This window comes from Helicoverpa zea, chromosome 15 (genome assembly GCF_022581195.2).
Source record: "Helicoverpa zea isolate HzStark_Cry1AcR chromosome 15, ilHelZeax1.1, whole genome shotgun sequence".
NCBI lineage: Eukaryota > Metazoa > Arthropoda > Insecta > Lepidoptera > Noctuidae > Helicoverpa > Helicoverpa zea.
In genome coordinates this window covers 11,493,282-11,508,093 of record NC_061466.1, presented here as the reverse complement: position 1 = coordinate 11,508,093, position 14,812 = coordinate 11,493,282, and the positions used below count along the sequence as shown (strand labels likewise).

The following is a 14,812-nucleotide window of genomic DNA, read 5'->3' as shown; positions in this document are numbered from 1 at the left end:
ATGCAAACCAAAAGTTATAGTTTATCAGTCATATAAATTAATGATAGGCTATCAGAAAGTTTTTCAGTAACCGGTGAAAGATTTTCTTCGTATGGTCTGCCAATATATCCAAACATTGACATGTTTTTCTTAGTGAAGCCATTAGCTATACTTCAGAGCAATGGTATTATTCTTAAATTGAATTACCGAAATTCATTTGTTTATTAATCTCACAATTCCTCAGAAGTACGTACCAGTTCCAAGTGACCCAAGTTCAAAGACTAATTACAAAACAGACTCGCCAACTGATCTGAACTCTATCTAGCGAAGACGATCTAGTTCAAGTCAACACTTCTATTTATCTGCAAAGCAAATGAACAAGAATTACTTCAGCCCTATAAAACCTCAAGTTTTCTACCTATTGAAATCTACTTACCGAGCATCGAGTATTTGCTGTTATTTTCATATAATTCTATCTCGTTAAAGATTTTTATTTATTGAAGGGATTTTCTGTTCAGTTAATCGGATCTTTTTTTCAATCACTTCTGAATCGAGTTGGAGTGTAATCGGTTTGAAGTTGGTGTTAGTTGCAGCTGTTTGAGTTCCATTGTTCACGTCTTTATTTAATTTATGTTTTTGTTGCATTCGATGACACATTATTCCATTTGAAGAACATTAACGTCACATTTATTATTTATTATTTGAAACACCATTTGCTCATAATTAAAAGGATTTGGAACGGTTTATTGACCAATACAATTCGACAGCATATAGGTGTACCTAACATGATAAAACACGTAACGAAAATCTCTGAAAATCATTTAAGAGCACTTTCAGAACCGGAACACAATATTTATTTGTATTTTGTTATTGAAAACCAACATTAAATTAAAGTCATTTATTCAAAGTAGTCTGAAAATCAGCACTTATTTAAAGCCAATTTGACAAAAACTTTTTTACAAAAAAATTAAACCGACTTCCCAAAACACTAAAAAGCAAAAAAAAATCTATTTTTAGGTGCATCGGCCTAGAAGTCGGTGTCTAATGGATGTTACTAAGTTAATTTTGCCACCGACTTCTAGGCCGATGCACCTAAAAATAGATTTTTTTTTGCTTTTTAGTGTTTTGGGAAGTCGGTTTAATTTTTTTGTAAAAAAGTTTTTTATTTAAAGCTTTTCAGTGATACGAATAGTTGTCACTATCCATACAAGTGAGAAGTTCTCATCAATACAAAGAATATAAGTCCAAATACGAGGTATTTTACATATTCAGTTGTCGAGTTCCCTCGACTTACTTTCTCTGGTCTCCATCATCAGGTCAGCTCCAAACCTTCACTGTTGCAAAGGTCTTGTCAATACAAATAATTTAAGCCCAAACACGAGGTAGTTCACATATTCAGTTGTCGAGTTCCCTCGACCCTCTCTGGTTTCCATCATCAGATTAGCTCCAAATCTTCACAGTTGAATAGTGCTTTTAGGCGTACACCTGAGTGTCAAGTTTTTACCCTATGTATGCCTACAACTTTCGAAGGTTGCCCTCGATTTCTCAGGGTTTCCATCATCAGATCCTGACCTGATGACTATGGGACCACCTCGGGAGTATATCCTATCAAACAAAAAAAGAATCATCAAAATCGATTAATAACTGGCGGAGTAATCGCGTAACAAACATACAAAAAAAAAAAAAAAAAAAAAAAAAATACGGTCGAATTGAGAACCTCCTTTTTTGAAGTCGGTTAAAAATACATCCCCACACGTCCTTCACTACTTCCTATGTGTTTTCGTAAAAAGATGTCTAGTGAACTTAACAACGCAGATAGAACTACTGAACTACATTTCGAAGGCCTCGTCTCGCGGCGTCAAAGCCAGCATTGTTACTTTCCTACTTTCTTTCTTTCTTTGTGTTAAATGTGAACAAAAAGCTTTGTTCAGTGATACCATTATTTTTCACTCTTCCACCTCCAAGCTTAGCGACATTTAGACGGTATTTAAACACGAATTTTTTTTTGTTAAAAGATATCTTTTGCGCGTTTTGAACGCTTTGATTTGAATCGGTTTTTATTTTTTGGGTTAAATGTGACATTTCTTTTCGGTTCGCAAGGAAAGCGATATTTTGTTATTTTGAAAATTGAAAAGTATTTTTTATAAAATGGACGAAATATAGTCGTGTGATTTTTTGAGATTTTTGCTGTTCTCAATTGAACGAACTTCCAAAGAATAAAGCAATTAAAGATTCTGATAGTCAATTATTGTATTGTTGATATAACTCTAGTTCTTATAACAGTAGCTTTAAATTAAAATACAATACTAAAAGTTACCTAGGTAATCAACGGACTATTTTAATTTCATTTGAAAAAACAACAGTAACCCGAAATCAAATATTGTTTCTAAGAATTCTCTTTAAAATATTTTAACATGGTTCGGCCATTTGCAAATCCGAAACAATTGAAAGTTGATTGAGAGTCTGCTTTCCTTTTGTAAAAGAGTTTGGAAATACCCTAGGCGTTATAAAACACCAAAGAATTAATTACGGCCCTAATTCTGCCGCTGTTTTAGGTAATCGTGCTCGAAAAGCTTTTAAAACTTTTATTTAAGATGAAATATATTTTCTAGTTGATCAGAGAAATATAAGAAAAAATAATGGTAAGATTTATTAGCTCTTAATAATAATTATCATGATGAGTAAACTGAACATAAAGAAGAATAATTTCTCACAAAAAAGGCAGCCTCATAAATAATCTAACGTTAAAGTTGTTCGATAAAATCACACAATACCCCTGACAGATTTTATCATATTGAACCCCAATTAATTAACAATATATCTAACCTTTTGAAATTCTATCCCCCTTGTTAAAAAATCCACCTTAAGCCATAAATAAAAATCACGCTATACGTACGTAAGGCAATTTGTGTGGGGCGAACGAAAAACGTCGGCTTTTGACATCCAAGCAACAATAGCCTATGTTATTAATTTGATATCGATCGAAACAAATTGGGGTCTAATTGAAACTAAAATACGAAGGGTGTGATATTTTACGTATCAAAAATTCTGAATATTGGGAACATGTTAACAAAAAATAGTAATTCAATGGTAAAAAAAATACATCTTATCATTTTATATCCGATTCTTTATCTGAAGAATGCAAAATTCTACATCGTGTCAAATATCTAAAGATTTCGTCTTCATAGACAAACCCATTGACCCAACCCAACCTTTTTCATATTAGAAAGGTCAGGGTCTTCAAGTATGATATTTCCATCATATTGAACGAAATCCCTTACTACAACATAATCATCAAAGGCTAGAATTTCAATAGCAATGTTCCTAAAATAATCTTCCCATATAAAACCTAAGCTAATAGGTACCCTTCTAATTACAGTAAGAAGTGACAATCTGATAGAACCGTATCCTTAAACAGTACACAGTATAGATCTTCCAAATAGCTTCAAATATATCTCCACGCCAATTGCTTACTTAATTCCAACACACGAAAGATGGGGCAGATAAAGCCAAACACGAATTATATTAAGACGGCAATCAAATGAACGACATTCAATTGCTAAAGAGGTGAATGGGGTGAATACGGATGAATGGGGGGGCGAATGCGAATGAATGGGGGTGAAAGAGGATGAAGGGTGAATGAAGACACAAAGGTGCTGGTGAAATGGCGCATTGCGGACCGTTTTTGTCGCCATGGATTAAATATTTTTTCTTGAAGGTTTTGTGGGTTGTTTCAAGGTTGCGCGTCAGCTGTAAGAAAGGTAGTCGTTTGGAAATATATTAAGGTTATGGGACGTGTTGCGGAAGATTTTCTTTTTTATATTTGTTTCTTTCTTCGTCTGTCTGTCTTGATCTTCGGAATAAAGATAAATCTCATATGGTTAGTCTAATAAGCTAAATTGATCAGAATGAAAACTTCAAACGCGTTCAACTTCTATTTATTTATTTTATTACAAAAGGTCCTTTCAACCATTACTTACTTAAACAAAAGTAATATAAATAACGCTATGAAAGCTAAGCAATTCGTTGTAACAACAAAAAATAGGGCCAAAGTAAAGAACAGTCGTGTCGTAATTTTATGTGACCGCGACACGCAATATTTTACTTAACCAAGAACCACTAATATTAAGAATACGGAAAACTTCTTTATGTAACCAATTTTATACGTGTCTTATACAATAAGGTACTTTTAGGTGATATTAAGGACGAATAAAAGTCTTCAGTAATGTAAAAAATTGAAAATCAAGACTTGTTATTTGTTTCGCAAATAAAGTTCTCAACCGCTTCAATATTTTTTTTCGTCAACCTTCATAACATACCTAATCATTGATTATATTTTAAAGGTCTTCTACACCACTAATAACGAAAATATTCACATTCACATTAGCTGTCTTATGTAATTATTGCGAAAATTAGGTAGTGATATCACGCCTATTTAGAAAAAACACTTGAGTTCACTTTGAGTTTGATCCCCTGTGTGGCTCTGTCCAACACCTAAGAACATTTAAGATAACTAGGTCATTAAGTCCAAAAAGAACCTTTAAACACCAAAATAACCTCCCCCCTTTGTTCCAGGCGAACGTCTGATCCAGTTCGCATCAGAGAACCTGGTGACAGAGATCCTGATTCACCCCCAGATGAACACGCTGATGCAATGCATGCGCAACTTGCTCAGCTCATTCACGAGGCACCGACACCTCGTGCACGCTGGATATACTTTTGCTGGGAACGGCTCCTGGATAATGCAGGTGAGTTTGGATCTTATGGTGAGGTGGATAAGGTTTAATTTGGTAAAATGGTGTATGTAAATTCTTGTGTTTGTCTGGCAACTGATAGTCTGGAGAGACATTCAAAAATAGAAGATAGAGCCAGTTCATTGAAGAGAGTGACTGGTAGCTTTTCTGCTAGGATTGTTAGCCTTGAACGCACGAATACAAAGAATGAATAAATCAAATGGTATATCAAGTAAGAAGCAACTTCCCTTACAGGGTGGAGTTCGTATAAATTGATAACTGGAAAAGGTAGTAATATTTCAAGGAGGAAATTAAATTTTACACGCATGTACTGTAAATTAAATTATCCCTTCCATTTACATTGTTAAACAAAATTACCATAAACTTCATAATTTTAATCCGTCCCAAAATTTTATTAGCAAATAGTTCCCACTCCGTAGAACCACAAAACAGCCGAAAACACTTAAAACACGAGTAATTAAAGCAAAAACCAGACTAAGTAAACCGACATTTTACGAATACTAAAAGCCTAATTTACCCAGCTGAACAGAGGAGGGAGAAATTCAAGTATTTACGTCACCGCCGATAGGGCTGCGAATCAAACCTTGCGCCATTTTGAGACAAATTAAGGAACATTATCAAGGGAACGGCTGTAATGTAACTTTTTAATTTTGTAATTTTTTTTAAGTTTTTATTTACTAACAATTTTGTATATCATATTATGTATGCTAGTTTTAAGGTATTTATCTATGGGCCTTTGATGCCTGAGAATAAAGATGATTTGATTTGATTTGATTTGTAACAGAATACTCTGTTCCCATTACAGTTAACCAAATTGGAATTGAAAATGTACTGAAAATAATTTGGGACGTTGGTTAAAATGAAACCAGGTGTATTAACATTCGATTAGCTCGGTTAAGCGTACATTTGTTTTGGTACATGTGTTTTGGGCTTTGTGAAGTAGGTAAAGGTAGTGCCAAGTCATGATATGAAATTACATAGTTTTTGAAAGTCATGCTAAAGTAAAGGTTAAGCTTTTTCTATAATAAATATCTTTAGGTTTTACGTGACCTTAAATGGAAAAGAAAATATCAAGTTTATATAGACAAGTATAAGTACACGAGTACAAAATGTGTATGTAACAAAATATCATCTCACGCCTAAAATGTTAACTGAACACACACTAAAATTATGTAGGTAAGATCTAGGGTCTGAAATTTAAGATAAAGTGAAAGTGAAACTTCGTACGCATAACCAGACCCTGGAAAATTCTTCGCTTCTAAAGTAATTTAATATTGCTGTTATTTGAACTCTTGACTTTCCTAATTGGATAAAGTTCTTGTTTATTTTTCGCGGTATGAAACGTTGCAAATGAAAAATAACATTTCTAACGGAATACGAAAATGTTGAGTTTTTGTTGTTTTTGCCAGCTAGAGAAATGAAATCCATGTCTATCTTGTTCGCTTCTCAATTAAAAGTCTATAAAACAAACTCAATCATTGTTAAGTCCGATTAGACAGTTATTACACTAATTCATGTCATGTTCAATCATGATACTTCTTCTACATTTGAAACAAAATTAGGAGTCACGAAATTGTTTTACCCGACATACAAGAAAAGTTAACATTACCATTCAGCAAAACAGCTATCAACACTAAAAAAAAACGAAAACACAAAACAGTTTCCTAAAACCAATCCGAACACACGTCATTTTCAATCAACATTTCAATTGTGTCCGACACAACGTATTTCGAGTCCGACAGCAGATTTTTTCGAAAATATGGTTTAAATGGATTCGTACTGAGTGATATTTCCTCGATAGAATTGACGGAAATTAAAACTAGAGGGAACGTGAAATGAGATATGATGGCTATATTTATAGGTAGGAAATATGATGAACGAGGTAGTTAATCATGAAGCATAAAATATATTGGATATTGTAGCTAATAAAGTGCCATAAATTTGAAAATATGATTCTCTTATAAATGTTCTGATTTTACAAAAGGGTTTGGTACAAAGTTCTTCATTCTACATGACACCCTAAATTTCCAATTTATTACTAATTAATGGTACAGTAAAATTAAAGATACTCAACAGTATTCTAACAGAAGAACGTGCAAAAATCAAACTTTAGGTACATTAATTATTCGAAAAGACAAAAGCATTTAACAGCACTTAAATAAATCACATTTTCAAAATTGGTTCGCGACGCTATTGAAAATTCATTCATTCCGAGTATATTGACATGGCAGATGGACATTTTTAATTAAGCTCTTATAATGAATCTTGAAAACGTTACTGAAATGTAATTAAATGACTGTGAACCGTAAAAACGTTGATTTTCAAACAATTGCTATTGTATGGCGCTGAAAAAATGTAATCCTTTTGTAGAAAGAATGGATTATGAAGATCTGTGAATAGAAATAAAGGATATTATGAATCCGTAGTTAAGGTTTTTCAGGGATTTGGTGGATATTTCGAATTGTATGCAGAAGGTAATAATGGTTGACTTAATGACCTCAAAGCTGTTACTGGGGATTTTGTTAAGCTATTATTTCTGACCGTAAAATTGCTCATGAAAAGCTACCTAGTAGTTACCTGGTTTAAGTAAATGAGTCACAATTAAACACATTAAAAAGCAGAAAGATATACTATAGAATCTAGAGACAAATTTAAACACTGTGAACAGTAACCTTTAGCATTACTTATTAGGATGAAGCACTACTTTAAGGAGATGCATAAAACCACATAGAAGAATATGAAGAATGACCCTATTACTCAATCAGAAATCTACTATCTACAGTATTTAGAACTAAACATCAAAATTGTACATCATTTTATTTGGAAGCGTATAGTAATTTCCTCGACACACAAGTAAAACCTCAAGATAAAGCAAGTAGAATATACGAAAATCCAAGAAGATACAACCAAACCAACACCTTCTCAGTACATATCCCGTCTAAGACTAGTAGCGAGAGACATAAACCCTAATGATCGCGAACCGACACGTGTCAAGCGATTGATGGCTCACTACTTCGACAGATGTCTCAAATACTAATGGACGGATAGCCTTAGACTAATGGGGTCGGATTGAAATAGTGGATATAGGTACTGGTTTAAATGAAGATGCTGGGGTAGATGAAGATGATTCAGTTGAAATTATAATTGTAGTTACTAGTAGGCATCATACAGATGTTAATGCATTGTCTAGACTAGGAATGAATTTGAGTAACATGGAAGATTTGAACGTTTCTCAAGTATGGCAGTTATAAGAGCTACTTTTCTGGAAACAACTGACACCACTACGCTCATTACTTTTCAATTATTGAAAGCCGCAATAGCCTTTAGTTAAACATCATCATGATTATGTATACCACTATTACAAATAGCTCCAGATCTTTGGATGCTTTGGGTATTTTTCTTCCTTCTTAAAAAAAAGATTCAACTCTGACCATTTATCTCTTGTTACAGGACGGGACCTTTTCCCTAGCTGATTTCACTGACGCATACCAAGAGAATGAGGTTCAGCGCGTGATCCGCGCTTACGAGAACTCCATCTCCATTGACGTTCACTGCTCCACCAGCGGTGGGGGCGAATGGGCCAAGCTCCCTGAGATGCCCTTCGTTAAATACTGCAAGATTAGGGTCAACCCTACTGATATATTGGACTCTGGCTCTCAAGCCATCAAGGATTTTATTGGTAAGTCTTCTTTTTTGTTTACTAATTCATCTGTGTGAGATAAGGTCAGAACCTAGGAATGGGATGATGAAAAACGCTGATGATGAATGAACTAATTGGGCCAGGAATAATCTGGCATAGGAATAGTTATTCAGAAAAATACTTTTTTAGGTACTGCGGGACGGAATTAAGACTAAAATTTTAATGTCAAAACTTCCCAATTTTATGAAGGGTTTTTACTTCATTTGCAGTTTTCATGATGCAACAGATATTTTTAGACCTTACAACTAAAACTAACTATGGTCAAACCTCTCAGGCCTGATAATGACAATCGTATACTTGTTCATACATTGTCCGATTGTGGATCTAGGTCAGGACCCTTTTCTAAGATAAGATAGAAAATAAGAATCTAATCAACCATCAGCCTTATTTAGATTAGGTCCCTTCGGATATATTCGGTCGAGAAAATACCAATCGATTATTCTGTAACACTCGATTAATTATACATACGAATACTTGCTTGTTAAACGTGGAACATTCGCTAAGAGGAAAATTAATTGCTTTAATTAAATTCTGGGAAATTAATTGTACCTGTGTTAATAAATTGTACGTGTGATCTCAACGAATGGGTAGTGAGAGTTATTTTTTTTTCCAAAAGCATATTATTTTTGAAGTAACGAGTACATACTTACACCTCAAAAACTTCCTACAAAATAAGTTGAGAAATCCTCTATTCATCATCTGCCTAGCCTTTTCCCAACAGTTTTGGGAACGGCTTCCAATCTAACCGCATACAGTCAGAACCAGTGTTTTACAGGGAGCGACTGTCTATCTGACCTCCACAACCCGGGTAATCCGATACCCTCTGGGTGACTGGTTGTCAAGCTTTCTGGCTTCTGACTCCCCGTACGTTGCTATACTTCTATGCAATAATATAATGCAACCTCAATAAATTTTCTCCTACCTATTCAGAAGCCAACATAGTCAAAACTTTCCTCTCAAACTATCCGAAACCCACTAATATTCCGTTAATTAGTTTCCCATGCAACTTTACAACTGATACTGGGGTTATTTGGCTGCAACTTTGCACAACTTTGCGCAACAACTTGCAACGGTGCCTGCCATTCACACTGCACTAACGATCCCGCTTGTTTCTATGTTGCTTGCATGGGTAGGGTGTACCTGTGATTAGTGTTTTGGTGGATAGTCCTGGAGTAATAACGTTATTGTTGAGTGAGAAAATCTTTAAATTTCAAACACAGTTGTGTAGAAAAAAATACAAGTAAAATAACTGTTGCCTGGTTGAGTATGACAAGAGAAAATAAAATTCAGTGTTTAAAAATTATATAAAGAAAAAACAAAAGCTGACTTTTTCATGACAGATATTTCAATTTGCTGTTCTTTCGGTATTGTAAAAATAATTCTGTAGCTAGAAATTGCCCGTCACGCTCTAAGGTGGCAGTAAAACGAGCAAACACCTTTAAATCCCACAATACAGACTAAAACAAAGCACGTTCTCGCTTTAACACCTTTAATATAAACTCAATTACCTCTCTTACACTGAATTAAATTTAGTAAGCAGGTTTGAAGTGTTAACTGTGGGCGTCTGAGTGTTAAGTTAGATCGTCGGTTTAAACCCGCCTCTAATACAGGTAAATCCTTGTAAATATTTAACGAAGGCTTTCGCCGAGTAAATGTTAAAGGATTGTGGTGCAGACAGATTGATTTTGTATTTGAAACGAAGAATTTTAAGTTAGATTTATCATTATTCTGCATGAAAGTGTTGTTATAGATAAAATATTTGAGTTTTTTTACTAAAACTGATTTCAAAATAAATACAATTGTTTTAGAAAATTTAAACAGGCCTATAAATTATTTAATAAATATGAGTACCAGGAAAATCCTAAATAATTCACCAATATCATGGTCACCCTACACAGTTACCGTTCACAATGCCAAGCGGTTTGTAAACGACAAGCAAATCAGTGTAGCGCTACGAAGTGCTACGCGATTTTCACTGACTACGGCGTAGCACGGCGTAGCATTCAATACTGATACAATTTGATATTCAAATGTATATTGCTAGTTTTTACATTGTTTGATAGAATGTAGAAGAGATTTGGTATAAAGTAGCAGAAACCAAAACAGCTATTCATGTTTTGGTTTCTGCTACTTTTCAGAACTAGTATTTTGAGTACTGCGATAAAATGTAGCCTATGACACTCGTAAATAAATAAGTAATCTATTAATATAAGAATTTTCATTGTCAAACCACTCAGTACATCTAGAGATAGTCCCCTTCAAAGTTACAAAACCCAAAAATTTTACTTTTTATAATATTAGTAAAAATTTCAGTAATCCCAATACTTGTGTCACTAGCTTACGGACAAATTAGTTCATTCATAAAAATATTTTGACTACATTTTGAACAGTAAAAATAAAACCAGTCATAAAAAGTTCATCAAAATTTTGTTATAAAAATAAAATTATACTCGAAATAACTTAGTAACAAAATTATAGAGTAGTTTTATAGTTCAAATTTTAGTTCTCTAGTTTTATTAGTTTATTACTCAAACGTATAAAATTAGGTGACCTAGCGTGTTCCAAACTACTTCTATTATAACTGAAGTATTTAGAACTTAATGTAGGAACAATTTCGTTTAATAGCAGGTTTTGTTCTACTTCTAGACAATTATGCGTCAAAAGTTTTTAGTAAGATTTTGTAGGTACTTTACTACATACTAAATAAATAGGACCATTTTTATTGAAAAGTTATAGCCTGGTTTTATAACTCACTATCACCATAAAAATGGTGGCTTAAAAGTTTATGCATTGATAGTAATTTTCCTGCCCTTTTATTTCACCAGTACAAAAATAATACCACAACTTTTTGCTTTATACATTCGTCATTCTAAAATCCTCAAAGCAACACTAAACAGGCCGACATTAAATTAATTTCAAACACAAAACACTTTTCAGCTTTCATAAAACAATTTACTATTCAATCATCCCTTTTTAGCAAAAGACAGTCATAAAAAGTCCTTTTGTTGACACTCCGAGGTCGCTTATCATACACAGAGTCATTTGACACAACTCGCAAAAACAAGTCACAACTCGGAAAAACAAGTCACAACTCGAAAAAACCGGTCAGAACTGGTAACACCCCGTCATAACTCGGCCTGGAGGAGGCTGTACAAATACTGTGCAGAGTTAATTTGATGCCTGCGAGTTACAAATTGTTGGTAACTGGTTCGTAATGTTTGGTTTTTGACATAAGATATAGCGGAAGCGAGTTGTTAAATATTTTTTTACATGTAAAATTTTTTTTAGGAAAAAATAATTAAAAATATTTTTAAAAGTTTTAAAATGGCAAACATGAAATTGAGCTACGTTATACGAGTATTTCGGATTTTGGCGGAACTGAAACTCAGTGTAAACTATGAATAATTGCGTTAGTTTTCACCGTGGAGTTTATACTGTTAGTTACTGTTATAATAGCTAACATGCTAACTAGCATAACTGGTATTTTAACTATTTACATAGTTAGTGGTTTTATTTAACAGTTCACAAATAATAAAGCTTAGGTACTTTCTGACTAATATATTCGTTATTTTTTAAAGATAATTATAAATGGCCTCAAGCAAAGATGGATAGAGAAAAGTGGAAGGCTTTGGGGGAGGCCTTTGCCCAGCAGTGGGACAGCATAGGCTAATTAAAAAAAAATTATAAGTGTATTTAAATATTATTATCTTCGTATTAAAATTATTACTTTCTTTCCTATCAAATAAAGCAAAAAATCCCAAAAAAATCATTGCAGCACGTCTCGCAATACAGAAATATATACTAAACCAAACACTTTTAACTTTAAATCGTCTATAAAAATCAAAAGAAATTCAGACATAACGAGCAAATCTTGAGATTTCCTTTACCTTTATTTAATCGCGGGACCTTCGACAGGCAAATAAAATAAAATAAACTTCGTGTCTTAGATTTCCTGAGGTGCCCTACAGAAAAATATTTATCTGGGAAAAATATTTCACGGATAAATATTATTATTGAAAACTCGGAAATAAATTTATTTTGATATTCAATTTGAATAAGACGAAGTATACTAGTGGTGTAACTTTTCTGAGATTATTGTTTTCACGTAGCAAGTGGTTAGTAAATATGCATAGAAGGTATCCCACCCAAAACAAAAATGTGAAAGACTGCCAAGTTCGATAATATGGGAATGCTCCGCCTATAAAAGAAGTGAGATCTGAATAAGTACCAAGTTCCATACACATACCTCAGTTAAAAATAGTTACTTTTTAATGATGTTACTTGGCAAGTTTTCACACACCTTGTTATAAACCTACTAAACGCAATGAATCAAGTATTTAATTTTCTATTAAAACTTGCCAAGTAACATCATTAAAAAGTAACTATTTTTAACTGAGGTATGTGTATGGAACTTGGTACTTATTCAGATCTCACTTCTTTTATAGGCGGAGCATTCCCATATTATCGAACTTGGCAGTCTTTCACATTTTTGTTTTGGGTGGGATTTCATTTATTTTTGTAAGGTTGTTTATTTTATGTTTTTCTTATGATGAAGTTAGTTAAAGAAATGTCTCATTTATACTATCTTTCAGATTTTTTAATATGCACTATGTTTCTTACAAAGAAATGAACTAGATTAACTAAATGGACTAGATTTACCAACTGACTGACATGACATGTTATCATATATTATGTTCGTGGATCAAAGTTACACATTCGTTATTTTCGAAAGTGATTCACACTTGGCCGTTTTCAGATTTTTACTTTACTTTGACTAAATAAAAACCTTTGTAACGAATTTCAGATCGGTACGACCATTCGAAGATATATTATATAAATATAGATAAATTTAGTTCGTTTTAGTTCCTTAGGGGTATAAATTTACACCGGGTATAAAACACCTTCATTATTTTGAAACCGACTCACACTTGGCCATTTTCAGATTTTTCCCTTTACCTTGACATAAAGACCTACCTCCATGCCAAATTTCAAGTCAATACGACCATTGGAAGTGGTCTAGGTTTTTGATGAGTGAGTCAGTCAGTCAGTGAGTGTATAGTAAAAATAGCTATTTTCTGACGTCAATATCTCAAGACCTACAATAGGTATATTAATGAAATTTTGTATTTTAGATAAGTAGGGGGTCTTAATAGATACTGGAAATTTGATATGCGTAAATAAAATAGATTTTGAGTTACAGGGGGGTCGAATTTGGCCCGAAATGGTTCGTGTAATATAACCCACGGCCGGTGTGTCGCTTTTTTTGCTCGAACTTGGCGGACACACTGCCGTGTGTCTAGATTTTATAATCTAACTATTGAATTTAATGTAAAACAAGAAGCTCGTCTAAGTAAATGCTGTTAAGCAACGCCTGCGGAGCCTGTCCATGGATAGGTCACGATCATGTCATATTGACTTCTTTACAAAACCAGTAAGGATAAAATCGATTTTAAAATTAGGGTATCAAGTTCTACCTTGCTACATAATAAGGTACTTATTGCTCCTTATAAGCACTCAAGGAAACTTAAATAAAACTACTTTTACGGATTTTATCGCGTTATATTAATATTATTTAATCATAGAAACTATTAAATCAAAATCCAAGCCTACAACTGCTCGACCTATGGATACAGTGAGCTCGTTTTGCGTGAATCGGATTGTCAATAATAATCAACAAAATGTAGGGTAGCTGTTTGTAACTAATATATCAAGACGACCAACACCTTAGTCTGCCCGTGACCATGGATGCTGTAAAGGATCCGAAACGTCGGGATTAAATAATATTAATATAACGCGATAAAATCCGTAAAAGTAGTTTTATTTAAATGTCTAATATTCGCGTAAGTGTCAGAAATCAAGGAAACTTTTCAAATAAGCAAATAATTAAGTACACAAGCCCTATAATGTAGATCAAACTCCCCACTCAAAAAGTTATGTATACTTACATTGTATACATATACATATTTATCCGTGTGTCGGTCGTTCCGTAACTTGTTACAACTTTAAATTGCTTTCACAACTTACACCTATCGGTTAGTACAAGTTTTATCGTAACACTCCGCAGTTTAAATATTTGATGGTTGATTTTTGCTTAGGTTTTGGTAAAGAGAAAAGTTTTAGGCCTATTGGCCGACCTTGTGGTAAATAGTTTTTTTTTTAATAGGCTGATATTAAGAGGTTCTTTTTAGGTACTGTTTTTTTTTTTTTTAATAAAATTACCAGCCGTATTTACGCTTTAAGAGGGTTCCCTGGACATCAGGATAAAGATAGATTTTCATTTCAAAATCAACCGAAAATATAGTTCTACCAATTCAGCCTCAATCTCCGCAAAACACAGTAATTTTCCAGTTTTGCATCAGCCAATCAGCTTAATCTTAAG

General features: G+C 33.4%; 1 protein-coding gene across 1 annotated transcript in view; it reads left to right on the top strand.

Moving 5' to 3' along the window:
- LOC124636786 (titin-like) overlaps positions 1-14,812 on the top strand; it is a 208,196-nt gene that overhangs the window by 146,182 nt on the left and 47,202 nt on the right. Inside the window, exons 3-4 of the mRNA XM_047172934.1 lie at positions 4,555-4,727; positions 8,184-8,412. Coding sequence (XP_047028890.1) covers positions 4,555-4,727; positions 8,184-8,412 — 402 coding nt within the window. The remainder of the gene's footprint in view (positions 1-4,554; positions 4,728-8,183; positions 8,413-14,812) is intronic.